This window comes from Prinia subflava, chromosome 5 (assembly GCF_021018805.1).
Source record: "Prinia subflava isolate CZ2003 ecotype Zambia chromosome 5, Cam_Psub_1.2, whole genome shotgun sequence".
NCBI lineage: Eukaryota > Metazoa > Chordata > Aves > Passeriformes > Cisticolidae > Prinia > Prinia subflava.
Genome location: NC_086251.1, coordinates 62,719,190 through 62,746,821, shown reverse-complemented (window position 1 = coordinate 62,746,821; position 27,632 = coordinate 62,719,190). Strand labels below are relative to the sequence as shown.

General features: G+C 54.0%; 3 protein-coding genes and 1 non-coding gene across 10 annotated transcripts in view; 3 read left to right on the top strand and 1 right to left on the bottom strand.

Moving 5' to 3' along the window:
- The window catches only part of TOGARAM1 (TOG array regulator of axonemal microtubules 1), a 33,256-nt gene extending 29,029 nt beyond the window's left edge, over window positions 1-4,227 (top strand). For 2 of the 4 annotated variants that reach the window (XM_063399764.1, XM_063399763.1), the window contains 3 exons: window positions 854-1,073; window positions 1,350-1,436; window positions 3,483-4,227. In XM_063399764.1, coding sequence (XP_063255834.1) covers window positions 854-1,073; window positions 1,350-1,436; window positions 3,483-3,724 — 549 coding nt within the window. In that variant the 3' untranslated portion in view covers window positions 3,725-4,227. Of the gene's footprint in view, window positions 1-853; window positions 1,074-1,349; window positions 1,437-2,944; window positions 3,024-3,482 lie in introns of those variants that run through there. The other 2 variants (XM_063399765.1, XM_063399766.1) reach the window with 2 other exon arrangements.
- An 891-nt stretch (window positions 4,228-5,118) lies between these two features.
- Window positions 5,119-22,114, top strand: PRPF39 (pre-mRNA processing factor 39). Of its 4 annotated transcripts, XM_063399758.1 has the most exons (14): window positions 5,119-5,248; window positions 8,835-9,185; window positions 9,792-9,917; window positions 10,553-10,671; window positions 11,365-11,532; window positions 12,202-12,358; window positions 13,167-13,274; window positions 15,983-16,147; window positions 16,455-16,581; window positions 16,666-16,934; window positions 17,462-17,646; window positions 18,819-18,893; window positions 20,231-20,351; window positions 21,473-22,114. In XM_063399758.1, exons 2-14 carry the CDS (start codon window positions 8,856-8,858, stop codon window positions 21,521-21,523), a joined length of 2,001 nt encoding a protein of 666 aa, XP_063255828.1. In that variant the 5' UTR covers window positions 5,119-5,248; window positions 8,835-8,855; the 3' UTR covers window positions 21,524-22,114. The 4 variants fall into 4 exon arrangements, with proteins under 4 accessions (XP_063255828.1, XP_063255831.1, XP_063255830.1 ...); XM_063399761.1 differs by lacking the exons at window positions 5,119-5,248; window positions 8,835-9,185 and adding an exon at window positions 10,263-10,425 and having other exon boundaries at window positions 9,819-9,917; XM_063399760.1 differs by lacking the exons at window positions 5,119-5,248; window positions 8,835-9,185; window positions 9,792-9,917 and adding exons at window positions 9,976-10,159; window positions 10,263-10,425.
- LOC134551782 (small nucleolar RNA SNORD127) lies at window positions 17,014-17,099 on the top strand. Its single transcript, XR_010080682.1, has one exon. It is a non-coding gene; the product is annotated as a small nucleolar RNA SNORD127 (small nucleolar RNA).
- A 302-nt stretch (window positions 22,115-22,416) lies between the features above and the next one.
- Window positions 22,417-27,355, bottom strand: FKBP3 (FKBP prolyl isomerase 3). Its single transcript, XM_063399762.1, has 7 exons — window positions 27,199-27,355; window positions 27,005-27,106; window positions 26,822-26,929; window positions 26,192-26,327; window positions 25,232-25,299; window positions 23,553-23,650; window positions 22,417-22,639 (listed from the first exon to the last, which is right to left on the bottom strand). Exons 1-7 carry the CDS (start codon window positions 27,307-27,309, stop codon window positions 22,585-22,587), a joined length of 678 nt encoding a protein of 225 aa, XP_063255832.1. The 5' UTR covers window positions 27,310-27,355; the 3' UTR covers window positions 22,417-22,584.
- Between the last annotated feature and the right edge of the window lie 277 nt (window positions 27,356-27,632).

Genomic DNA, 27,632 nt, shown 5'->3' with positions numbered 1-27,632 from the left:
AGGCTTGGAGCAGCCTGGGATAGTGGGAAGTGTCCCTGATGATGACAAGGGGTTGCATGGGGTGCACTTTAACATCCCTTCCCATCCAAACCATTCTGTGATTCCATGATTTCTGGAATCCTGTGTGCTGTTCTGCATGCCACTCTTGGGTAAATATCAAAATATGGAATAGTTGTGAAGAAAGCAGAAGGGATTAATGCAAACTGTAAAACTGTCTCTGAAGTAGAGGTACAAGTTTTTGTGTGGGAGAAGGTGAGGAATAAATTATGCTAAATTTCTTGTGCTAAAGCCCAGGGTGAGGATCCTGTCCAATAGGAAAGGAGATTCTGTAGGAGAAAGAAAGGTCCAGCAGGTGTAAATTAAAGATAGATACAATGGAAGGAGACCCAAGCTTGTCCAACACTGCCATATCTTTGTGTGGAATGATGGAATTCTGCTGTGGAACCTCCTGGTACCCAAACTGTGGATGGGTTTGAAACCTTTCTGACATTCCCTGTGCTGAGCAGAGCCATGTCTCCCTAAAGTACCGGCTTCCCAGGAAATCTGAGTCATGATGAGTTACTGTGCCTGGAGTCCACTGCAGGGGTTCAGATCAGATTAATGCACGGGGTTAAAACAGCAAATGTTGCTTGAGTTGCTCCAAAAATGATCCCAGGAATTTGCATATCTCAGAATCCCAGAGTGGTTTGGGTGAGAAGAGACCTTACAGCACATCTATTTCCAACTCCTGCAGATAGCAGAGCCATCATTTGCTGAGGTGGACAATTAAAGTGCAGCAATAAAGCAGGTAATGAGCTTTTTCCCTGAAGCACTGATTCCCAGTTCCATGAGTGCTGCTTGGATGCTTTTGCAGATCTTTGATGCTTTCAAGCCTCGCTTGCACGACTCCAACAGCAAAGTGAACCAGGTGGCTTTGGAGGCCATGCACAAGATGATTCCACTGCTCAAAGACAGTTTGTCACCTGTGATCAACATGTTAATTCCTGCCATAGTGGACAACAACCTCAACTCCAAAAATCCAGGGATTTATACAGCTGCCACAAACGTTATCCAGGCTCTGTGTCAACACTTAGGTAAGCAATTTACTCTCTCTTCATTTGAAACCGTTTTAATTGTGGTGATTAAGTTGGAAATTGAAAGTGTTACTCTTTCCAAGTTTCACAGAGTTGCTACACTGTGTAAAAATCATTTGGTTTATTCTCACCACGCAGATCATCTTGATATTGTTCAGTAGTGCTTAGTTGATTTTCCATAGCATTTTCTTATTTACTTTTCCCCATATTTGGTTTATTTCTAGATAATTTATTTTCCTATTTAAGAATTTAACGTGTTTTGCTCTTTGCATTTAGACACCTCCCTGCTCCTGCAGCCATTCTGCACAAAAGCCCAGTTCCTGAGTGGAAAAGCAAAGCAGGACCTGACAGAAAAGCTGGCTGGTAAAGTGCTGTTTTCCTTTGCTTGCTTGGTTGGTTGGGTTCCCTTAATTAGGGAAATTAATTGCAGGGTGGAGGTGGGTCTGTACCTTCCCTTCTGTCTCAGGAGGTTGTGCAGCAGTTGTCACACTTCAGCTCTTTAATGGAAATTGGAGCTATTGCTGACAAAACAAAGGATTAGCATTAGCTTTAGTACGGTATTATATAGTCAGATGGAAGAGCTATAAATACCTGGAATTTATAAATATTTAAAATATATTAAGGATTTAATTTAAATTTAAATACCTCATATATTAAAATACCTTAAGGATTAACATTTATAAATACCTTAAGCATGTAATAATTTTACCATGGCATTGCATTCCCTCTCCCAGTGCTCATTCCCTCATGCTCTTGCCAGGAATCCAGAGTGGTTTGGGCTGGAAGGGACCTGAAATCCCCCCCAGTGCCCCCCCTGCCATGGCAGGGACACCTCCCACTGTCCCAGGCTGCTCCAGCCCCAGTGTCCAACCTGGCCTTGGGCACTGCCAGGATCCAGGGGCAGCCACAGCTGCTCTGGCAATTCCAGCCCAGCCCCTTCCCACCCTCACAGGCAGGAATTCCTTGAGAAAGGCTGAATTTCCACATTTTAAATGAACAAGGAATGTTTTTATAGGAAGTATGCTTGGACCAAACATTGCCTTGGGTTGCTTTCAGAGCAGTGCTGTGTGAAATGAACTCAAGAACACAATGGACAGGCTGTTCTTGAAATACCCCTACATTTATGCTTTCTGAAGGTGTTAAACAGCTTTAAACAGTCCCTCTCTTGCTGGGATTTTCGGAGTGGTTTGTATTATGTATCAGAAGAGGCTCTTCTGGCAGAGAGGGGAACATTTGCTGATGAAACACTGAATTCATGCTTGAGGATCTATTCCAACCAAAATGATTCTGTGGTTTAATTGTCCAGGTAGGGAAAATATTTCATCCTATAAACATATATATTTATTTTTATACATATTTTATGTATATGTGTGCAGAGCCAGGAGTTGGACTCGTGATCCTTGTGGGTCCCTTCCAGCTCAGGATATTCCATCGTTCTGTGATTCTATATTTACAGTATAAGGCTGCTTTTTTCTTAAATATCTGCTGCTAATTTCTGAGATGGCAGGGAAATTGGAAATACCAGACCTTACACTGTAAGAAATAAAGGTCCTTATGAGAATCCTAACTGAAAAAATCCCAACTTAAAGTCCCCTTTATTTCTTTTCGTTTTTTAGCTTAATGGAAAAGTGCAATTAGCAGCAGCACTGGTGCTACTGTGTAAACTCCTTGGAGAGGATAAAAGGAGTTGTTGTGGAAAAATCTGGTACTTTTTATGGGAGGTGATGATGTTGCAACAGCAAACTCTTGTGTGCAGCAGCAGTTTGAGGAGATGATTTAAGTGCCTTTAAACCTCTCCCAAAGACCAGGATCACATCAAAATTGTAATTTAAATGAATATTTTATCCTGACCCCTGCTTGGTCCCTTGCAAAGCTGGTGCCGGAGCTGTACCCCTGTCAAAGCTGGGGATCCCATCTAAACTGTAATTGAAATGCATATTTTCTCCTGACAGAGCTCTACCCTCTTAAAGCTGGGGATCCCATCTAAATTGTAATTGAAATGAATATTTTATTGCAGAGCTGGTGCCAGAGCTGTGCCCCTGTCAGAGCTGGGGATCCCATGTAAAGTGTAACTGAAATGTTTGTTTTCTCCTGGCAGAGCTGGTGCTGGAGCTGTACCCCTGTCAGAGCTGGGGATCCCATCTAAATTGTAATTGAAATGAATATTTTATTGCAGAGCTGATGACAGAGCTGTGCCCCTGTCAGAGCTGGGGAACCTATCTAAACTGTAATTGAAATGAATATTTTATTGCAGAACTGGTGCTGGAGCTGTACACCTGTCAGGGCTGGGGCTCCCGTGTAAAGTGTGACTGAACGTGTTCTCTCCCGCAGAGCTGATGACAGAGCTGTGCCCCTGTCAGGGCTGGGGCTCCCATGTAAAGTGTAACTAAAATTAATATTTTATTGCAGAGCTGGTGCCGGAGCTGTACCCGCGGAAGCCCTGTGCTGTGGAGCAGAAGGTGCTGCCCGTGCTGTGGCACCTGCTGGGCAGCTGTGCCAGCGGCGGCGCCGTGCCCGGCCCCCGCACGGCCACGGCCAGCCTGGCCCAGGCCCTGTGGGCACAGATGGGCCCCGGCCTGCTGGCCCACGCCGCGGCCCAGCCCCCGCACATCAGCAAGAGCCTGGAGGAGCTTTTGGAGACAGGAACGTAAAATTGGCATCCCTGTGAAGCTCCAGCGCCGCCTGGGCCGCGCACACGGGCGAGAACAGCCCTGTGCTGGCCCACGGTGCCTGAGGGAGAGCCCCCACAGCCGGGCTGGGACAGCCTGCAGGACTGGACTGGGAGAGCCGTGCTGGGCAGCGTGGGGCTGGCTCCCCTCCCTGTCACCAGCACAGCCATGGAAGAGCCGCTCCAACCCATCTGTGCTTCCCTTCAGAGGCTCCAGGACCTGTCCCTGGATTGCTCATGAAAACCTACATGGTCACATCAGCACTGTGCTTTACAAAGAAGAGAATCCTGGACACAGGGATGCAGTGCTGTTTGTGAAAAACATGTATTTTTGTACCCCCACAGGCAGTGGTGCAGTATTTGTTGTCTCAGGGCTGGGCAGTGGGGATCATGAACCCCAAGCCTTCTCCTTCCCCAGCTGTGGGCTCTGGACACATTGGACATGGGACACAATGGGATATATAAATAAAGGGATTTATTTCTGTACAGAGATGTATTTCTGTAAAAGGGTGGGAGGAGTGGCTCGAGAGCTGCACTGCTCAAAGGAACCTGATGACAGTGGCTGAAGGTGAGCCCAGGTGTGCTGAGGTGGGCAGGAGGCCAGAGACACCTGGCCTGGACCAGGAACAGGGTGGCGGCAGCAGCAGGGCAGTGACTGTCCCCTGTGCTGGCACTGCTGAGGCACCTCCAATCCTGGGATCACCTCTGGGCCCCTCACTTTAAAAGGGACCTGGACGGGCTGGAACATGTCCAGGGAAGGGAAGGGAGCTGGGGAAGGGTCTGGAGCCCCAGGAGGGACTGAGGGAGCTGGGAAGGGGCTGGAGAATTCCTGAGGGAGCTGGGAAGGGGCTCAGCCTGGAGCAAAGGAGGCTCAGGGGGACCCTGTGGCTCTGCACAGTCCCTGCCAGGAGGGGACAGCCGGGGGGGTCGGGCTCTGCTCCAGGAACAGGGACAGGAGGAGAGGGAACGGCCTCAGGCTGGGCCAGGGGAGGGGCAGGGGGGACAGCAGCAGGAATTTCCCCATGGAAAGGGGGCTCAGGCCTTGGAAGTGCCCAGGGAGGTTTGAAGTGCCCATCCCTGGAGGTGTCCAGGGAATTCCTGGATGTGGTATGGGTGACTTGCTTTAGTGATTTAAAGGCTACAGTGGCAGTGGTGCGTGGACAGTGGGACTGGGTGATCTTCGAAGTGTTTTCAAACCCAAAGGATTCTAGGATGTTTCCATCCGGGGCTGTATTTGTTTCATTCCCTTTACTGGTCCGCAAATATTCCCGTCCTGGGCTGTTTTTATTTAAATCCCGTACCGGGCCCTGTCTCCTACCCCGCCCCTCAGGGACCGGCGCCATTTGGCGGGAAGGGGCGGGCGCTGGGGGTGGCCGGTGCGCACGCGCAGGGGCGGGCGGGCACGCGGGCGGTGCGCGCGCGCGGGGCGCAGTGCGCGTGCGCGGTGCGTGAGGCCCGGGCGAGGCGGCGGCGGCTGAGGCGGCCCCGGCTGCGGCGGCCCCGGCAGGTACCGGCCAGGGGCGGGGGGCTGCGGCGGCACGGGGCCGAGGGGAGGACAGCGGGGAGCTCCCGCAGCGGCCGGCAGCGCCCGGGCCGAGGGACAGCTGGGGCGGGAGGCCCAGGCGGGCAGGGGCTGGGCCGGGCCGCGCGCGGGGCGCTCCGAGCGCCGCGTCGGCCCCGTCGTCTCCCGCGGCCGCTGCCGGGCCTCGGGTCTGCCCGAGAGGTGAACTCTGGCGTGGGGGTGTATCCCGGTGTCCCGGCTGTATCCTTGTATCCCCGTTTTGTGCGTTGAACGGCCGCCGGGCGGCAGCGGGCCCGCGCGGAGCCGCTCCGCGCCTCGCGGGCTGTGACGTTATTGCTCGGCCCGGGCCCCGGGGAGGCCCCGAGCGAGAGGGAACGGCCCAGCCTGCGCCAGGGGAGGGCAGGGGGACAGCAGCGGGAATTTCCCCATGGAAAGGGAGTTCAGGCCTTGGAAGAGCCCAGGGAGGTTTGGAGTGCCCGTCCCTGGAGGTGCCCAGGGAAGGCCTGGACGTGGCACTGAGGGCTCTGGGCTGGCGGCGCGGTGGGGATCGGTACAGCTGGGACTGGATGGCCTTGTAGGGCTTTTCTAGTAAATGATTCCGTGATTCAAACCTAATCCCGGCACAGCCGCGCCGGTCCCAGGCAGGGCGGCCCTGCCCCGGGTGGTTCAGCAGCGCCTTATCAGGGGTGTGAATGGAGCGTTCTGGGCAGAGCTCAGATAAGGCTCCACATTCCTGCCCCTCCGCAGTTCCCCTGTTTGTTTTCCATTAGTTCATTCACGTTTATAAGCGGCAGTTTTGTGTACAGCAGTTTTGCTGGTAACAGGTTGAATAATACATGTTGGCATCAATTATTTAATACCGCTGTGTGTGTAGCTGCCTGATACTCTGATTCAGTTGTGTGGGCTGTGTGATATCAAACCCTTTGGAATTAAAGTGAAAACTGCCCAAATTAAGGTGAAAACCCTGGAATTAAGTTTCCGGTATGCCTTAGCCCCGTGCCCACCCCTGGACTTTCGTGGCCTGGGCATGGCCTGTTGTGCTGGCTGGTTTAAACCATGGATTTCTGTCAGATTTTGGGAAATGCCAGGGACCAGACTGGCATCTTCCATTGACTGGAAGAGCTGTCAGACAGACTTGGTTTCTGTTTGAAGCCTCGTGTGCAGCTCAGACCTTGTGTGATCCATACGGCTTCTCCCTCATTCTTTTTTCCCTCCGAATCTGAAGACAGCTGGATTTGGAAAGCTGGTTTGGTGGGGTTTTTTTAAGTTGGAATAGGTCTTGTGAATCAGCTAGAGGGAGAAAACATCTGTTAAATGTCAGAATAAGTTCAGGTCGTGAATTACTGCGTTTCTAATGATGGTAGAACCCATGGAATCATTAGGGCTGATCATTAAGCCCAACCATTCTCCCCTGCAGCCAAGGCCACCAGTACCCCGTGTCCCCAAGTGCCACAGGGCTTTAAATCCCTGCAGGGATGGGCACTCCAGGAGTGTCCTGGGCAGCTGTGCCAGGGCTGGACAGCCCTTGCCAGGAAGGAATTTCCCCAGTATCCAACATGAACCTCTCCTGGTGCAACTTGAAGCCATTTCATCTTGTCCCATCACTGTTACATCAAGTTTTAGAGCTGTAAATAGCATTTAAACTGTTTTTTCTAGTGCTGGGGCTGCAGTTTGTGTCGCTCCCTCCTCTCACCCCTCAATTTTAGAACCTGCCCGAGGCACCCTCCGAAGTGCAGCAGCCTTTGAGTGATTCAGATCTCTGCCTGTTGCACTGGTAAAGGCACAGTGATACTCTTTGATATTTAATGTATAACTTCATGTTACAAATGATGTTTTTTCTCAAAATCAGAGAGTCACAGAATGGTTTGGGTTGGAAGACACTTCAAAGCCCGTGCAGTTGCACCCCCTGCCAGGAGCAGGAACACCGTTCACTACCCCAGGTTTCTCCAAGTCCATGGCTGCCTAATGATGGAGAACAGAAACACTTTAAAAAGCAGTTGTTGGAAAACTTGCAGGGTAGACCACATGGACTCCTGAACATTGTGCCGAAGTTCCTTGGCTTGGTGAGCTCCTGGGAAAACATGAACTGTTGTCCCAGGAATTGAAGCTGCTGAAGACAAGGGAGAGAGATTATTTTGTTTCTGGCAAGAACTTCACCCCAGTATGTAGTGGTGTCTTATCCATGTCCTTGTTGAAGTGAAAGTAGTGGTCTGGGTTTTGCCACTTCAGATTTTCAGTGTGAAAGAACTCTGGGGAATTCTGGTGTGGGGACTTCTGCCTTCCATTTTAAATCCCAAATGCATTTGCCACCCGCCCCGAGGGGAATGAGAGGAAGCAGGCGTGGAGTGGAGCGTGTGACAGTCCAGCAGTGTCCCTCATCCCGGCCACACTCACAGCTGGAGCTGTCGTGTCCTGCAGGGAGCTGTTCTGTATCCCTGAGCCGTTGTGTCCTGCAGGGAGCTGTTCTGTATCCCTGAGCCGTTGTGTCCTGCAGGGAGCTGTTCCCTGAGCCGTTGTGTCCTGCAGGGAGCTGTTCTGGATCCCTGAGCTGTTGTGTCCTGCAGGGAGCTGTTCTGGATCCCTGAGCTGTTGTGTCCTGCAGGGAGCTGTTCTGTATCCCTGAGCCGTTGTGTCCTGCAGGGAGCTGTTCCCTGAGCCGTTGTGTCCTGCAGGGAGCTGTTCTGTATCCCTGAGCCGTTGTGTCCTGCAGGGAGCTGTTCTGGATCTCAGGGCCGTGCACAGGGCTCGGCTCGGTGCTCGGCTCAGGGCTTGGCTCCGTGCTCGGCTCCGGGAGGGAGGGCCGGGATGGCCGAGGCGGGTGGCACCCAGCCAGGTCAGGCTGGCCTGGTGCTGGCACAGCAGGGCAGGGCAGGCAGTGGCTCCTGGCAGGGACATCAGAGGAGGAGTGGGAGGAGGCAGGAGTCTGTCCCGAGGGCCGGGAGGAAGCGCCTGGCACTGGGTGTGGGCGGGAGTGAGGGGCTGCAGGTCAAGGGCAGCCACAGCGTTTCTGTGCCCCTCTGGTGCTGCTGTGTGTGCTTGGACATCGCTAATGGGGACTGAGTTGGTGGTGACAGTAATTCTTGTCTTTGCTTTAGCCTGATGTTGGGGGCACATTCTAACACCTGTTTATTTCACAAAGAGCTTACTGACTTGTACTAAGTAGGAAAATTAAATGAATTTTGGGTCCATGGTAGCCTTGGCACTTCTGGAGTAACTTGGACCTGATGGCCTCAGACAGCTTTTCCAGCCTGAACGTTTCTATGGCATTTGAACATAATTCTTTATTTATAATAAACTTCTGCTGGACTCCTACAGGAAAACTGTAATGATTCACTTTTATACCTCAGTAGCTCCATGTGACAGTTGTTTAGAAACCCACAATGATGCGTGTGTGCAGATATGAAAATCTGACTGGTGTTAATGGTTTTTACTGTTGAACAAGGCTGATGAGCGAGGCAGATGTAATCAGGGTTGTGGTGAAATGCAAGCATGCCTGGAGCACCTGGGAGGCTCTGGGCTCCCGGCTCACAGCCGAGCTGTGCCCCAGCACTGAACAGTTGTGTCCCCACAGGATCCAGGCGCACAGGCAGCCATGGAGAACGCCGAGAGCACGGAGGAGGAGCAGCCCACTGTGGGCACTGAGGGCGCGGAGCCCGGCGCCCAGAGCGCGCCCGAGGAGCAGCACATGGACTTCAGCACCGAGATCATGAGTGTCACCGAGATGGAGCAGTCCCCAGACAGCTCCCCCGACCTCAACGAGGACAACACGCAGGAGAGCGAGATCCCAAACATTGAGGGCCTGCAGACCACCGACATCGAGGCTGACTTCCCTCCCGACTTTGACAAGTTTTGGAAAGTGGTAGAGGACAATCCACAGGATTTCACAGGATGGGTTTATCTGCTGCAGTACGTAGAGCAGGAGGTCAGTACCCGCCCCTTGCTCCTCAGTCTCCCCGAAACAAATAAACAAAGAAAACCAAAGTCATGGAGTTCCAGTGGCAAATGTAGAATGGAAAGAAATAAATAAACAAAGAAAGAAAGAAACAAAACCAAAGTCATGGAGTTCCAGTGGCAAATGTAGAATGGAAAGAAATAAATAAACAAAGAAAGAAAGAAACAAAACCAAAGTCATGGAGTTCCAGTGGCAAATGTAGAATGGAAAGAAATAAATAAACAAATAAAGAAAGAAAGAAAGAAAGAAAGAAAGAAACCAAACCAAAGTCATGGAGTTCTAGTGGCAAATGTAGAATGGACATCAGGCTGTCACAGATGCTGTTTTAAGGCAGCTGTCCTTGCCACTGTTGTCATTTAATTGTAAAATGCTGGGATGGTTTGGGTTGGAAGTGACCTTAAAAAGCTCATCTAGTTCCACCCCCTGCCATGTGCAGGGACACCTTCCAGTAGCCCAGTCAAGGGCAATGTCAGAATAACACCCGGCATTCCTAACACGGTGTTAATAACTGTATTTGAACAACCTGAGGTTGTTGCTAAGGGAAGCACTGACCATGCTCGCTCTGTGTTTCCCCAGAACCACTTGCCCGCGGCCAGGAAAGCGTTTGACAGGTTTTTCTCACACTACCCCTACTGCTATGGGTACTGGAAGAAGTACGCAGACCTGGAGAAGCGCCACGACAACGTCAAGCAGTCAGATGAGGTACGTAGGGCCCGGGGCCAGCGCTGCCACCAGTCCCAGAGCCAACAATGACTGTCCCACTGCGAGTCATTGGGCTGCCAGTGCCTGCCCTGCACGGCCAGGGCTCGAGGGACGTGTTTGCACGTGTCCCAGCTGTGGCATTTGGAGCTAATGTTCTCTCTCTTTGTTGGCAGGTGCGTTAAACCTCTACAGTTTGTCAAGCTTTGCAGTGCAAGCCTCTGTATTACACTGCAGCTTAACAAGTAGGGCAGGGCTTTTCTGTCACTTCCATTTATTACTCATTTTCAAAACAATATAGTTGGTTTGCTGGTCACAATTGCTCCATCTTATTGCATTTTTGGTCAGACGCTGTCAATGATGCTCTAATGGGTCTGTGCCCTATGGTCTGTACCCCAAAGCCTGCCCACACAACCTGGTCAGAATGCAGGGACCGCTGCGCTTTGAAGATCAAGACTCTGCACGTGGAGATCAGAACATTGCCATGTTCTATCCAACCTCCACCCGAATGGTAATGGTAGATTATTTAAACAAAATTCCAGTAATTAGTATTTCTAAGGTTCACCGGATAACACAGTGTTGCCTCTCTCTTAGGACCCCATTAAGGATTTGAAGTACAGTTCATGTTCTCTTCATAGGTCTATCGCCGAGGGCTTCAGGCAATTCCTCTTAGTGTTGATCTTTGGATACATTATATAAACTTCCTAAAGGAGACCTTGGACCCTGCTGATCCAGAAACTAACAGTACCATCCGGGGGTGAGTTGGGAGCAGCCTGATACCCATACACGCCCCTGGGATCAGGTTATTGTGTTCTTAAGGCAAGGGGTAAATTCCCAACAGCCTGGTGTCACCTGAAGGATTTTTAACTTGAGAGATGATGGAGCCAGATTCTGTAAGAAGGAGCAAAGTTGTGGCTTGAGAGCTTCTGACTGGATGTTAAGAAATACTTTGTGCAGCATTTGGAGTCTTGGAATTTAATTCCTTGAGATTTCCAGGGTATGACTAAGGTATGTCTGCTCGCTGTGGCTGGCAGTGGACCTGGTTAAAGGCTTGGACTGGAGTTTGATCAGAAGGCTTAATTGAACTGTAATTGAGTCTGAATCAAGCTGCAGAATTGCTGCACAGCTTTTGAGTGTTACACTGCTGCACTGGTGGGTTTGGAGTCTGTATAAGACAAAAGTGGTAAATTTTCCTCATTTCTTGTGTTCCTGCCAGTGGCTTTTGCTGTTGCCTTTATTTGTTCTGTTGTGGAAGTGCTGGAGGAAAAAAGTGTGTGAGCTTTTGGAATCTCTAGACATATCTGGAAAACACTTTGAAGAATGTAAATAATTAATAAAAGTCTAGTTTCAGTAAGTGAGGGTGCTCATAACTTTAAGTAGGAGCCAGGACTTTCCTTCCTTGTTGTGTCCTGGCATGCAGAAACCAGTGTAAAACGATTTCCTTTTCCAGAGCCTATGAACACGCAGTGCTGGCTGCTGGGACAGATTTCCGTTCTGACAGACTCTGGGAAATGTATATAAACTGGGAAAATGACCAGGGAAACCTGAGGGAAGTTACATCCATCTATGACCGCATCCTGGGAATCCCAACACAGCTCTACAGCCACCACTTCCAGAGGTAAAGGGAAAACAGGGAGTTAGTGCCGTGTGAGAGGGGGAAACGCTCAGCACAGAACTTGAAACAGTTTTGAATTTATTTATGTACTCAGGCAGTTGGAATGATTGTTTTAAAGTACTGGTGCACATTTGTGGAATTTGGTTTTAGGTCAATTCAGAGGTTTTGTTGTGGAATAAGGACAGGCCTTGGAAGTGTGGAGAAGAAGAGAGGGTGTCTTTGAGAAATCAGAATGAGCAGTTTTGGGCTTTAATACTTGTGCAGTGCCCCTGTGTGGTGAACAGCAGTTTAAGTGACTAAAGAGGAACCTGGTTCAGTTTTAGGCAGTGGAATTCTGCACTGGTGGGGCAGCTTGAGCAGCAGCCTCAGTTAAATTGCACACAGTCTTCTCCATAACTTCCACAGATCTCTTGGTGTGGGAAATAAAATATTCCCTGTATACCTGATGTTGTCCTTTGCCATCTCTTTTGCATGGCAAGGGTTGTGTCAGCCTGCCATGCTCCCTGTGACACGTGGCACTCGTGAGGGGGATGGGTGCGGGCTGGCAGCACTCAGTGTCACTCAGGAGCGATGGGGCACAGAGAACCCCCTGGGATTTACAGCCGTGCCCTGCTGGGCAGCACTGCAGCATGGAACAGCCCCTCTGCAGTGCCTCTCTGTGCCTGTTGCTAGGTTTAAAGAGCACATCCAGAACAACCTGCCCCGAGACTTCCTGACCACGGAGCAGTTTGTGCAGCTGCGCCAGGAGCTGGCGGCTGCCAGCGGCCACAGCGGCGAGGACGGCGACGAGCTGCCCTGCGGCACCGAGGACATCACCGACCCCGCCAAGGTACCTGCACGGGCCTTCCTGGGGCTGGGGCAGGGCTTCCACTGCAGCCAGCTCGGCCTGCTGGAGCTGGGCTGTGCCCACAGAGCTCTGAGGGCATCACTGACTCCGCCAAGGTACCTGCACGGGCCTTCCTGGGGCTGGGCCAGGGCTTCCACTGCAGCCAGCTCGGCCTGCTGGAGCTGAGCTGTGCCCACAGAGCTCTGAGGGCATCACTGACCCCGCCAAGGCACCTGTACAGGGTGGGCACTGGCACCGTGTCCTTCCTGGGGCAGGGGTTCCACTGCAGCCACCTGAGCTGTGCCCAGAGAGCTCCTGCACATCCCTGCCCTGTGGCTGGTGTGGGAGCAGGACAGCCCCTTCCAGTGCTGGCAGAGGTGTTAAAGAAATGAGTTAGAAAATGAAAGGAGTTGGTACAAAACGTTAGGAGCAAACAGGAATCATTCCAGGTCAGCAGACTGGGATGTGTGCTCTAAGAAAGCTCCTCCCCAGCAGTGGCCTGGGCAGGTTCAGACTGTTACAGGCCTGGGAAAGCCTGGAGCTGTCCAAAGGAATTGCTGATGGTGAAAAACACAGACGCACTGCAACCGAGGCTGACTTTGATCCAAATCCAGCCCTAATCTCCAATCAGCTTTAGCACAGGATAAAAACGTGTTCAGCTGTGTGTGCTGAGGGCCAAGGCTCCATCAGGCAATGGCCCAGCCCTCCCCTGGCTGCTCAGGGAGAATCCCTGCACGTCACCGGCACAGGAAGCAGCTCCAAAGGCGATACCGTGCCTGCCTGTGTTACATTTTCTCCCATTCTGTTCTAGCTGATCACTGAGATAGAGAACATGAGGCACAGAATCATTGAGATCCACCAGGAGATATTTAACCACAACGAGCACGAAGTCAGTAAGAGGTGGACGTTTGAGGAAGCGGTAAGTGGGGTTTGTGTGAGGCCGCACGAGCAGGCGGGCTGGGAGCAGGGCTGGCAGCTGGGAATTCTGTGAAACAATTAAACTGTTGGTGGGGAGGCTGGACAGAGACTCAGAGCTGGAACAGTTTCACTTCTGTGCTGTTTTTCTTGTGAAGAGGCACCTGATGGTGTAAAGATCTCAGAGCAGTGTTTGGAGAGAGGCAAGGTGCTGTAATGTTTGCTAAGCCAGTGAGCCCTGAGAGTTAGTGCTGCCCCTGCCCTGGGGTGGTACAAAGGCGTGAGGGGATGGAGGGGATTCCCTTTTAAAGGTAAGCCTGTGCTCAGAGGAGAGTGAAATGCCTGTGCTTTTGTATTGTAACATTACACACTTTATCAGGTAAATTTTGGTTTGGACCTCCTATGTATGATGTATTAAAAATAATTAATTAAACTAATAATTTGATCACTGCAAATATACAGTTTTCACTGTAAAGTTAAGTTGGATTCCACTTGATAAAACAACTGGTGGTTTTCATTCTCAGTCTTTATATTCTTCTTCCTGACAAAAATGGTCCTTGTTTTAAATTTACTTATTCAAAAGAGTTTGCTTATTCTAAAAGTGTTAGCCAGCTGGGACAGATTTTCAGAGACTCTTTGGTGGGTTGGGTGATGTCAGCTCATTGGGTGATTTTCTGCACTGGGCCAGGGGAGCCAGTGACAGCGAGCTCTGCTCTAGTGGCCCACGGCAGAGGGGCAGGGCAGGCAGAGTGTCCCAGGCTCTGAGCTCTGCTCTAGTGACCCACGGCAGAGGGGCAGGGCAGGCAGAGTGTCCCAGGCTCTGAGCTCTGCTCAGTGACCCACGGCAGAGGGGCAGGGCAGGCAGAGTGTCCCAGGCTCTGAGCTCTGCTCAGTGACCCACGGCAGAGGGGCAGGGCAGGCAGAGTGTCCCAGGCTCTGAGCTCTGCTCAGTGACCCACAGCAGGAGGGACAGGGCAGGCAGAGTGTCCCAGGCTCTGAGCTCTGCTCAGTGACCCACGGCAGAGGGGCAGGGCAGGGCAGGCAGAGTGTCCCAGGCTCTGAGCTCTGCTCTAGTGACCCACGGCAGAGGGACAGGGCAGGCAGAGTGTCCCAGGCTCTGAGCTCTGCTCAGTGACCCACAGCAGGAGGGGCAGGGCAGGCAGAGTGTCCCAGGCTCTGAGCTCTGCTCAGTGACCCACGGCAGAGGGGCAGGGCAGGCAGAGTGTCCCAGGCTCTGAGCTCTGCTCAGTGACCCACGGCAGAGGGGCAGGGCAGGCAGAGTGTCCCAGGCTCTGAGCTCTGCTCAGTGATGCACGGCAGAGGGGCAGGGCAGGCAGAGTGTCCCAGGCTCTGAGCTCTGCTCAGTGACCCACGGCAGAGGGGCAGGGCAGGCAGAGTGTCCCAGGCTCTGAGCTCTGCTCAGTGACCCACAGCAGGAGGGACAGGGCAGGCAGAGTGTCCCAGGCTCTGAGCTCTGCTCAGTGACCCACGGCAGAGGGGCAGGGCAGGGCAGGCAGAGTGTCCCAGGCTCTGAGCTCTGCTCAGTGACCCACGGCAGAGGGGCAGGGCAGGCAGAGTGTCCCAGGCTCTGAGCTCTGCTCCAGTGACCCACGGCAGAGGGGCAGGGCAGGCAGAGGGTCCCAGATCCCTGCCTTGGGAAGCCTGAGGCTGCAGGTCTGTGCCCCTTGGGAGGGCACGGGGACTGTGGGCATTGTTCAGGAAAGGTGTGGGAAGCTGAGTGTGCCCTTGCTGCTGGTCACAGCGTGCTCTTGTTTCCAGGGGCCTGGGGGGAACTGCACATGCAGAGTGCAGCGTGTCCATAAAGGACAGCAGTGAGGTGGGTGGGCACAGGTCCCACCCAGGGGCGGGGCATTGCTTGGAGCTGTTTGCAGCGGGACTGGGACTGGGAGCTGGGCAAAATGGCCACAAAACGTGGGGTTCCACAGCAGAGATCTGTGAGGAGCATAAGGGGGGGATTGGCTTTAAATTTCAGGTGGCTTTGAAGAATTGGATTCTCCTTAATTACTGTAAGTTCTTCATCCGTTTGTATGGGTTTGGATCTGAGAGGAAGTTGCAGCACAGGCGAGATACAATTAAATTTTTTTAATTGCAATTAAAGATGGTGAAGGGAAAGCAAAGGATCTCTGGCAGGATGCCAGACAAAAGAATTTCAATTTAAACAGAGCAATGTTTAATTTTCTGTGCTGAGCTCTGTCCCACCCTGCCCCTCTTGCAGCCATCAGTAACAACACGGTGGTGCTGAATTCATGGTCTTGCCATAACCACATTGATGTAAATATTTGATGGGGGGTCCAATTCAGTGCTCTGTTTCCTTGTCATGATTCTCAGCCAAATTCTGAGTTGAATTTGTGGGCTGGTTGTCCCACAGTGAGCACTCTGCTTGTGTGGATGGACGTGGGCAGTGTCCAGTGTGTCTGTAATGTCATTGGTACTGGGCTGCCTTGGCTTCTCCCCAGCATCTCTAAACACTTGCACTCCCAAAGCTCTCCAGGGAAGGAGGGTTCTAGCCTGGAATGTCACTGCAGTAAATGCCTTGATCCATACCTGGATAGCCCTGGATTGAGATGAGGAGGTGTCCCTGGAGCCCTGACACTGCAATGGCAGGAGCTGAGTATTGGATGTGTGGCTGTTGATTGTTTGACCCCCTTGGTGATGTGTGTAATCACCAGTTGCATCCTGTGACTCTTGCAGATCAAGAGGCCTTACTTTCATGTAAAACCTCTGGAGAAAATTCAGCTGAAAAACTGGAAAGAGTACTTAGAGTTTGAGATAGAGAATGGCACTCACGAGCGGGTCGTGGTCCTCTTTGAGAGATGTGTCATTTCATGTGCCCTCTATGAGGACTTCTGGATCAAGGTAAGGGCGGCAGCTCGCGGCTCTGCTGGTGCACACCTTGACCCGGTGACTAACCCTTGTACCCTGTGAACGTTGTTCATCTATAACTATATCTGTTGCATTAGGAGATGGTCTGCTTGCAACCAGATTTGACTGCTGCATTTGCCAACTGCGTTGCCTCTCTACGTCCTTCCTTACAGAAACTAGTCTAGTGGTTCCATAAAGGTGCTGAATGGGTTTAAACAAAAGAATTTTATCGTTCTGGCATGTTCTTGGAGACACATACAAGCTTTAACCTGGCTGGTCTCTGCTCTGTTTCCAACCCTAGTATGCCAAATACATGGAGAACCACAGCATCGAGGGCGTGAGGCACGTGTACAGCAGGGCCTGCACCATCCACCTGCCCAAGAAGCCTATGGTGCACATGCTGTGGGCAGCCTTCGAGGAGCAGCAGGGTAAGGGCAGCCCTGCCTCTGGGGGGCTCTGCTGGGGCAGCTCTGGGATCTGCCCTGTCCTAAAGCATCTCCCTGCTGTTGCAGGCAACATTGATGAAGCCAGGAGGATCCTGAAGACATTTGAGGAGTGCATCCTGGGGCTGGCCATGATCCGCCTGCGCAGGGTGAGCCTGGAGCGCCGGCACGGAAACATGGAGGAGGCAGAGCAGCTGCTGGAAGATGCTGTCAGGAACGCCAAGTCCATCAGTGAAGCCTCCTTCTATGCCATCAAACTCGCCCGGCACCTCTTCAAGGTGCAGAAAAACCTGCCAAAGGCAAGAAAAGTGCTGTCAGAAGCCATAGAACTGGACAAAGTATGTGTTCCCTCTTGGCTGTCTTACCCAAAACCCAAACCACCCCGGTGTCTTTCTCTCTGAAGTGTTTTGTAAAACATGGCAACTGTGATGACAGGAGTTGTAACTGGATGTAATGTCCCATTACTGCATGGAGACAACAGTCCCTCTAAACTGACGTTGCCAAGGCCCCAGCTTGGGAATCTGGAAGTTTGCACCCTTTTCCCATCAGAAGCACAATGTGCTTTGCACCTGTATTTTAATTTTTAGACTCTTCAATGTTCTCGGTGTGTTCAGTGTTGGTGGTGTGGGCAGTACTGGGTGGTTTGGTGCCAGCACAGGCATACCTGGCAACTCAGCAAAGTGCAGCACCTGGGGCTGTGGTGTTGGTCACTTCTGGTCTGTTTGTGCAACAAACCAGCCCAGGAGAGAGGAAAATCCTTTATTGCCTGTTGTTGTGTGTGTTTGTGGGGTGGATTGTGGGGTGTAACAGAGTTAAACCCTGCTGTGAGGGTCAGTGTGCAATTCCTAACGCCTGTTTTGCACAGGAAAACACCAAACTGTACCTGAACCTGCTGGAGATGGAGTACAGTGGTGACCTCAAGCAGAACGAGGAGAACATCCTGAGCTGCTTTGACAAGGCCATCCATGGGGCCTTGTCCATCAAAATGAGGATCACGTTCTCACAGAGAAAAGTGGAATTCCTGGAAGATTTTGGGTCTGATGTGAACAAGTAAGATGTCCTGGGGGCAGTGGCCAAACTGAGGTCATGGGGAGAGTGCTGGGAAAAGGGTGGGGTCAGTGCCTTCTGTAAAATTATTTCCTTTGTGCCATCAGCTCTTTGTAAGGAGCAGCTGCTTTTCTAAACCACCCTCCTGGTGTTCAACAGGAATAGATTTGTAAACAGGAATCTCTTCTCAGTTAATTGGCCCTTAACACCTGGCTGAGCAGAGCTTTGCTGCTGCCGGGTTTTCCTCCCTTGTCAGGCCTGTGCAGGGAGGTGCTCCCCAGGGAATGGGACAGGTCTGGGACACAGCTGTCCTTGGAGGCTCTGGGAGCTGCTGCTTGTTCCCAGAACTGCACTGCTGGGGTTTTCCAGTGCTCAGCACTGTTAGCAACTGTTCACTTTCATGGGAGGATACACCAGAAATGCAAGTTTTGAATTCAGTGCTACAGTACTTTTTGCCTCTTAATTGTCTGTTGTTTTTATTTACATTTTGCAGCTAAATAACCCGGAAGGATTAATGACAGATCAGTTTTTCTGCTTTGTATGTTTTTAACAATAGCTGTCCTTAAATTCTGCTGCCTCTTCATGGCAGCCAGTCAGTGCAGGTTTTGGATCTGAGACAGATCAAACAAGGAATTTTGCAGTTTCCAAATAATGCCAGAGCACAGAAAGAGTCTGAGGAGCTCTTTTCACCCAGAGCACACTGTCAGCAGCTGCAGGTTTTGTGAGAGGCTGCAGATGAGGAGGTGTTTCAATATTGGTGGGAATTTTAGCCAGGACTCTCCTGCGCTGCATTAACCACATTTGTTCTTCCTTGCTGGGTGGGCAGAGGCTGTAGGTGCTGCTTTGGGATTGGAATAATTTCCAGTGTTTAAATATCAATTCCCACTTCTCTGTGCTGCTGTGGCTGACATCACCAGCAGGCTCTGAAGGAGCAGCTGATCACAAATCACTTCTAGAAAACTTTTGTACAAATGATCTTGATACAAACTGCATCAAGTTGTGAGGGAAGTTCAGCGGGTTGGGAACTGGAGCTGTTGTGAGCAGAACCAAGTTGGCTGTCCCTTCCTGGTGGAATGAAAATCCATTCCTCTGCATTTGCTGCGTTGTTGCAGCTGCAGCAGGCGTTGCTCAGGTGTTCAGCCCCTGCAAGGCCTGACTGGCTGTGCTCTCCCCAGGCTCCTGGATGCCTACGACGAGCACCAGGCGCTGCTGAAGGAGCAGGAGACGCTGAAGCGGCGGGCGGAGAACGGGTACGGACTGAGCCCGGGCAGGGCTGGGGGCAGCCTCACTGGGGGGTGCTTTAGTCTGTCAGTGTCAGTGTCAGCTTTGAACTGGCTGATGTGAGAGCAGAATCACTCTGTTTTAGTCTGCAAAGTGTGTACTAAATAGAGCTGTGCTGCCGTAAGTATTCACAGAATTGTTTGCCTTGGAAGGGACCTTAAAGCCCCAAAACCTGCCATGGACAGGCTCACCTTTCACAGGCTGCTCAGAGCTCTGTCCATCCTGGCCCTGGACACTTCCAGGGTGAAAACATTTCTGGAAAATAAGTTGTTGAGTTGTTGAGCTGAGCCAAACAGTGCTGGTAAAATAACTGTCTCTAAGCAGGAACAAGCCTTTGCTGTCTCATTCTGGGCAGCAGCTTTAAGCCCAGCCTGTTGTGAAGCATAGCACAACCTGTCCCTCCCTCCCCCTGCCAGGCCAGGGCAGTTTCCCCAGGGTGCAGAATGAGGCTGTGTTCCCTTGCAGCTCCCAGGGCCAGGGCAGTTTCCCCAGTGCAGAACAGGGCTGTGTTCCCTTGCAGCTCCCAGGGCCAGGGCAGTTTCCCCAGTGCAGAACAGGGCTGTGTTCCCTTGCAGCTCAGGGGGCCAGGGCAGTTTCCCCAGGGTACAGAACGAGGCTGTTTTCCCTTGCAGCTCCCAGGGCAGGGCAGTTTCCCCAGGGTACAGAACGAGGCTGTGTTCCCTTGCAGCTCGGGGGGCCAGGGCAGTTTCCCCAGTGCAGAACAGGGCTGTGTTCCCTTGCAGCTCCCAGGGCAGGGCAGTTTCCCCAGGGTACAGAACGAGGCTGTTTTCCCTTGCAGCTCCCAGGGCCAGGGCAGTTTCCCCAGGGTACAGAACGAGGCTGTTTTCCCTTGCAGCTCCCAGGGCCAGGGCAGTTTCCCCAGTGCAGAACAGGGCTGTTTTCCCTTGCAGCTCCCAGGGCCAGGGCAGTTTCCCCAGGGTACAGAACGAGGCTGTTTTCCCTTGCAGCTCAGGGGGCCAGGGCAGTTTCCCCAGGGTACAGAACGAGGCTGTTTTCCCTTGCAGCTCCCAGGGCCAGGGCAGTTTCCCCAGTGCAGAACAGGGCTGTTTTCCCTTGCAGCTCCCAGGGCCAGGGCAGTTTCCCCAGTGCAGAACAGGGCTGTTTTCCCTTGCAGCTCCCAGGGCCAGGGCAGTTTCCCCAGGGTACAGAACGAGGCTGTTTTCCCTTGCAGCTCAGGGGGCCAGGGCAGTTTCCCCAGGGTACAGAACGAGGTTGTTTTCCCTTGCAGCTCCCAGGGCCAGGGCAGTTTCCCCAGGGTACAGAACGAGGCTGTTTTCCCTTGCAGCTCGGAGGAGCCCGATGAGAAGAAGCTGCTGACAGAGGAGGCGGGGCTGGCGTCGGCGCAGCTCATGGACGGGGACATGCAGGTCAACCAGGCCGCCTACAACTACAACGCCTGGTACCAGGTACGGGCTGCCGGCTCCCGGGGGCTGTTGGTCCTGCTGGGCGTGCCCCACAAGTGTTAGGTGTTCCTGTGAGGAGCGAGGGGCAGTCTGGAGGCTGGCCTGTCGCACAGGGAGGGCAGCAGGGCTCTGCTGTTGGAGCTGTTGTGCCCAGGCTGCCCTTGGTGTGCCCTTTCCTGTGTGCCAGGACAGTGACCAGGCAGCAATTCCTGTAGTGCCCTGCAGTGGGCTCTGCTGGGACCAGCAGAATCAGCTGCTCCTCTGGGGCCCTTCCTCAGGGCATTGCAGCTGGAATGGAATGGTTGAGTTGGAAAAGCCCTCCAAGACCATCCAGTCTGGCTGTTCTGCCAAGGCCTCCCTGACACATGTCCCTGCTGCCGCAGCCACGTGTATTTTAAATCCATGGAAATTCTGAAGCGGTTTTATGAAAAGTGTTTGGACTGTGCAGAGCAGCCCCCAGAGCTGGGAGAGCAGTGGTACAACTGGGGCACAACCCGTGGGTAGCCTTGCTTTGGGCTTGCCTGCAGCCAGGTCAGGAATCCTTTCCAGAGGCAGGCAGTGGGAGCAGTCTCATCCAGCACAGACTGTCCCTTGCCAGGCCAGGAGAAACACCCCGAGTTTCACACCCAGCACTGCAGGAGTGGCAGCCTTGAAGCTGTGCCAGGGGGGGTCAGGCTGGATTTCAGGGAAAGGTTCCTCCCCAGAGGGTGGAATAAGCCCTGGAAAAGCTCCCCAGGGAATGGGCACGGCCCCAGAGCTCCAGGAGCCTTTGGGCAGCGCTGCCAGGGGTGCCCAGGGTGGGATTGTTGGGGGTCTGTGCAGGGACAGGGCTGGGCTGATCCCTGTGGGTCCCTGCAGCCCAGGACGTTGTGATTGTGTGGTTGGTGATGAGGCTGTGTCCTGTGCCTGCCCTGCCTTTCCCGGGCTGCTCAGAGGGAGGGGACTGTCCTGCCCTCCCGGGCGCTGTGCTGGGCACGGGGGCACAGCGGGGCACAGTGGGGCACAGTGGGGGCACAGCGGGGCACAGTGGGGGCACAGTGGGGGCACAGTGGGGCTGGGGGAGCTGCGCGGGCTGTGCTGCCCAGGGCCAGCCTGGCTGACGCCACTGCTGTGCTTGGTTCCAGTACAACTACCAGAACGCCTGGAATTACGGACAGTATTACCACACCACCTGATCCCTGGAGGGAGTGGAGTTCACTGTGCTGCAGTTTCAACAAAGATGGAATAAAAAAAATATATTTTTCTAATTTTGGGCTGTGAAAGAACTGTTGTGCCACCTGCTTTTGGTCCTCTGCATGTGAACCGAGCTGCTGCTCACAGGATACGTGTGAAGCAAGATTCGTGTGCTGGTAACTGATAAATGGTCTCTGTACGATTCTCATTTACCATAAACGATTTTTTTAATTCCCTGCACTAATTTATGGAGTATCAGAAGAATTCTCGTCGGTCTCATGATTCCCTGATCGAGTGGGTGAAGCTGAGGGGGTCTGGGTTGGCTTTGCCCTGGCCGGGGCTGGAGCCAGGGCTCGTCCTGCTCCCAGCCCAGCTGTCAGGGCTGGGGGCCTTGGCAGAGCTGCCCCACGGCTCCTGCAGCGTGGGAGGGGACAGGGATTGAACCACCTTCATTCTTTTCTAAAAGCACAAACTGTGTTTGGGATGAGTTTTGTATTTAGAGTTTTTCATGTACACGGTGTGAGCAGAACTTTTTTCATTTTGATCAAAGTGATCATTCCCATTTTTGTAATAAAAGCGAGGAATTGAGTAGCGCTCTGAGCTTTCTTGGACTGCCTCATTCCAGCCACGAGGGAGAACAGAACGAGTTGAGCTCAGTGGTGGGCACAGGAGGGGCTGTGGCACAGGGACACCTGGAACACCTCTGGAACACCTGAACAGAGCTGCTGTCAAATGGATGGAGGGGGAACGCTGTGGGAATAAGGGGAACGCTGTGGGATTGGGCTCCGCAGCAGGAAAGGAGCCCTGGCCGGATGTGGGGCCCTGGCCGGGTGTGGGGCCCTGCAGTGCCCGGCAGAGGAGCAGGGGGAGCACACACACAAAGAAGGGAGGCACGGGAGGTACAAACTCTGCTTTAGTGGTGGGGCTGTCACTACAGCAGCGGGGCAGGACAACACTCAGCACTCATCTCCACAGAGCGCCGCTGTAACCGGGGCCAGGATTACAGCAACGCTGGCAGGAAGCTCCCCGGCAGAAACGGGTCCCCAGCAGCACAGGGAACTCCTCATTCAATATCCACCAGCTCCACCTCAAAGAAGAGTTTGGCGTTTGGTGGGATCCTGTTGGAAGCATTAAGGAAGCTGAAAGGAGACAGCCCCTGCAGTGACCCTGCCCGGGCAGGGAGCCTCAGCTGCTGCTGTGTCCCTGGGATGTCCCTGGGATGTCCTTGGCCCAGCTGGACACCCTGGACCCAGCAGGGAGCCTCGGCTGCTGCCGTGTCCCTGGGATGTCCCAGACCCAGCTGGACACCCCGGATCCGGCAGGGAGCCTCGGCCGCTGCCCTGTCCCTGGGATGTCCCTGGGATGTCCCAGACCCAGCTGGACACCCTGGATCCGGCAGGGAGCCTCGGCTGCTGCCGTGTCCCTGGGATGTCCCAGACCCAGCTGGACACCCCGGATCCGGCAGGGAGCCTCGGCTGCTGCCCAGCAGGAGCTGTGGGCAGACAGGGACAGCTCCATGGGCACACCCTGCCCCTCAGCCCCTGAGCTGTCCCAGCCTTGGCTGCAGGGCTGGGGGAGTGGCTGGGAGGTCACACTGTCCCCCTGTGTCCCCTACACAGGACAAGTGTCCAGGCAGCTCTTCAGATCACAGCATTCCAGCACAGGAGAACAATCCCTTCCCCTCCTCCAGAAGGGTTGGGAAAAAGCAAAAGGGCATAAAACCCTCCAGGATCACTTCTCCACCCTCTACTTCAGCTGTATCCCAGAACCAAATGTATCTCTGCTCCTGTTTCCCTACTCTGCTTAGGATCCCCGTCAGCCACAAGCACTTGGAAGCACTGGAATAAAAATGCAGGTGGGAAACAGCAGCAGGTTTCCCCCTGAATGAATTTTTCTCCAAAAGGGCAATTGCACCCCCAGCAGTGCCCTGAACTCCTGAGTGGGTGACAGGTGAAGCCCCCGTTGTATCCCTGTCCATAAAGCTCCCCTTTGCCCCAGCATTCCCAGTTCCCCAGGTATCATGAAGGATACTTGGCCTCGGGCTGCCCCTTCTTGCCGTAGGCCCACTCGGGCTCGATCTCAAGCTGGGCCTTCTCTCCTTTGCTCATGGTCAGCAGGGCCTCGTCCCACTGCAACGACAGCGGCGGCTGGGGCAGGGATGGACAGCACAGCCCGCAGGAGAGCAGCCTCTGCCTGCCCAGCCCTCCCTGTGCTCCCAGAACACCCACACACCATCCCAGGACACCCACACATCATCCCAGAACACCCACACACCATCCCAGGACACCCACACACCATCCCAGGACACCCACACACCATCCCAGAACAGCCACACACCATCCCAGGACAGCCACACACCATCCCAGAACACCCACACACCATCCCAGGACACCCACACACCATCCCAGAACAGCCACACACCATCCCAGAACAGCCACACACCATCCCAGGACACCCACACACCATCCCAGCACACCCACACACCATCCCAGGACACCCACACACCATCCCAGGACACCCACACACCATCCCAGGACACCCACACACCATCCCAGGACACCCACACACCATCCCAGGACACCCACACACCATCCCAGCACACCCACACACCATCCCAGGACAGCCACACATCATCCCAGGACACCCACACACCATCCCAGAACAGCCACACACCATCCCAGGACACCCACACATCATCCCAGGACACCCACACACCATCCCAGGACACCCACACACCATCCCAGGACACCCACACACCATCCCAGAACAGCCACACACCATCCCAGGACACCCACACATCATCCCAGGACACCCACACACCATCCCAGGACACCCACACACCATCCCAGACCCCCGGGCATCCTCCCAGCCCTGAACACTGCAGGGCCTCCCTGCTCCCCCTCCCCTCCCACAGAGCAGACCTGTGCTCCCAGGGGTGGCACCGGGGAGCAATGGGAGCATTGCACATTCCATCAGCATTCCCAGCTTCAGTATTCCCTTCCCAGGGTGTGCCCAGGGACTGCTGCTGTGTCCCCACTGAGGAGAGGCACCCACAAACCCGGGAGAAACACAGGGAGAAACCCGGGCCACTGCAGCTCCTGGACACAGCCCCTTCCCTGCTCCAATCCCACATCAGGACCTTCCCCTGCTCAGCCCAGAGCAAAGGAGGCTCAGGGGGACCCTGTGGCTCTGCACAGTCCCTGCCAGGAGGGGACAGCCGGGGGGGTCGGGCTCTGCTCCAGGAACAGGGACAGGAGGAGAGGGAACGGCCTCAGGCTGGGCCAGGGGAGGGGCAGGGGGGACAGCAGCAGGAATTTCCCCATGGAAAGGGAGCTCAGGGCTGGCACAGGGTAAAGGCCAGGAAATGCAAACAGGGATGCATGGATGGATGGAGGGAGGGACAGATGCAGGGATGCATGGATGGGTGGGTGGATGGATGGACGGACGGAGTCCCGGGATCCCATCAGTCTCAGCTGCTGTGAGAGGCTGACAGGAGCCCGAGGCTGGGCTCACCCCAAGGAACAGAGCCTGTGTTCCGTGCTCTGCCTGACAAGGGAATCACTCTGAGGATGAACGTTCCCCCCTCCCAGGGTAACCCCTTGCAATCTGCCTCCACAAGAAACAGAACCCCAAAACTGCAGCCCAGACATAAATCACAGAATGGAACTGTGGCCCGGGGGCTCAGAGGGAGCCCTGGATGCTTCACTTACACCTCGGATCACTTTTCCTACGCCAACTTTGAAACTCAAGGGCTTGGCTGCTTTTTTCTTCTTTGAACCTGGAAAAGAGTTTTAGGCTCATTTGCCTCAACATCACACCAGCACGCTCCACACTTCTGTACCTGCCATTACAGTCATGCTTTATATAAATAGCTGTTCTTCTAATATTATTTTTAGCTCAATATCAGATTTGCAGGGGAAATATTAACACTGTGCACTAAAAACATCATTAATGTTCAAGCTGCACCAAAGCATCTTTCAAACCCCAAAGACTCATTCCTGAATTACACAAGTTGACTGTGCAAGTCATGGACGTACTAAGGAACCAAGAAAAGTCAGCAGGGAACACACAAGCATGAGGAATTACAGAGAGTATTGCAGTGACTCTGGAGTTTCTGAGTGTGGGACACCACTGCTGGCAAAGCCTTTCCAGTATTGCACAGTTCCATACCCCTAAACCCTCTGAGCTGTGACAAAACCATCACCAGGGAAGGTTGCACACCAGAACATTCAAATCCCTCTCATTCCAGTGCCTCCATATTTAAAGATTGACCACAGAAGGGCCCCAAGGTTTGTTTATTTAGAGAAATTCAGGACACTGCTGGTGCCAGAGCTCCATAGGCACCATCTCCTCTCTGGACTGCCTCCCTGCATTCCACATTCCCCGGGGCTGGAATGCCAGAGGCCGGGGCTGGCAGGATGCAGCCGTGTCACTTGACACCAGGCAGTCCTAAAATACTGCCCTTGCTGCCTCAGGAAAGTCAGGATCGGGGGCTGCAGGGCAGCTCAGCAGCACCGTGATAAAGCTGTTTGTCAGGAACGCTTCCACACACACCTTCCAGGGACAAACCCCTGCCCACGTCTGCTGCAGGAGCCCAGCTAATTCCCTCTGGGAGCATTTGCAACCAAGCCCAGCAGTTCATCTGCACACCCGAACATGCAGAGCCTTACTTGATTGAATGTTGGTGTCAAAGACTGTCCCGTCCTGCAGCTTTCCCGTGTACCAGCAGTGGACGGTGTCTCCTTTCTTTGGGAAGTTGGTTTTATCGCCCTTCTTTAAAATGGATTTTGTGTACTTTGGTGGCCCCTAAGGTTATAAAAATAGACTAATGACTGCTGGGTTAAATAGTCTCAGATATCCAAGACTGAACAACTACTAAATTTAAGGCATCAAAGAAGGCACTTAGTGAATGATGTGTTCATGTTACTACAGGGTTACAACATTTGGGGAAAATGCAGCTTCAGGTTCAGGTGGGCTATGAACACCAGATTTCTTGCTGCAAGCAGGTTTTTGAAGACTTAGGATCACACAGTCTCCTGAGCTGGAAGGGACCCACAAGGATCGTGGAGTCCAATCCTGTCCCTGCCCAGACCCCCCCAACAATCCCACCCTGGGCATCCCTGGCAGCGCTGTTCAAACACTCCTGGAGCTCTGGGGCCGTGCCCATTCCCTGGGCAGTGCCAGCACCCTCTGGGAGAGGAACTCTTCCCTGATCTCTCCCTAACCCTCACCCCGAGACAAGCGACCCGGATAATTTGATTTTCCAGGCGAAAGACGCGAGCTGAGAGCATCACACCAACCTCGTCCACAGCCTCCTCAGCCTTCACCGCCTTCCCCTTGGCCTCCTCCGCCTTGGCCGGCTTCGCCTTCTCCGCCGCCTTCTCGGCGCCGTCCGTGCCCTTGAAGCGCTGCGAAGGGAGGGATGAGGAGCCGCATCCATCACCCCAGCCCTGCCCGACCCAGCCCCGGCCCCGCGGCCTCACCTGCGTGTGGAAGAGCTGCGTGTAAGCCGCGATCAGCTGCTCCTTATTCGCCGTCTTGGCCACGTTCTTCACCTGCCCCAGCAGCTTGTGCTCCGCCAGGAACTGCGGGACACGCACGTGAGGCGTTGAGGAAACAAAAAAACCCCAAACCTCCCTCACACGGCCCCAAATGATCGATCCTGCCCCGCCGTTACCGCCTGCGCCGCGTGCTCCTGCAGGAATTTGATGATCTCCTTCTTGGCCAGCGCCTCGCTCCGCAGCTCCTCGGCGCTCCAGGGCTGCGCCGGGCCCGCCGCCGCCGCCATCTTCCCACCCACCGCCCGCTCCTCCTCCGGAGAGGAGGGCTGGGAGCCGCCCGGCAGCGGGCAGGGGGAGGATCCGCGGGGCAAGGGGAGGGTCCCGAGCCCGGCCCTCCCCTTCAGCCTCGGCGGAGCCCCCAGGGCGAGTTCGGGCAGGGGCGCCGGGGGAGGGACAAAATGGCGCCGCCCCGGGGCTGGCGGGGCACGCCCTGAGGCACGGGAACAGCGGGGTCTGCCTCGGGCTCGGCGGGCGCCTCAGGGGGAGAAGGGCCGGGCCGGGGGCGGAGGGCAGGGCCGGGGGAGAAGGGCAGGGCCGGGCCGGGGGAGAA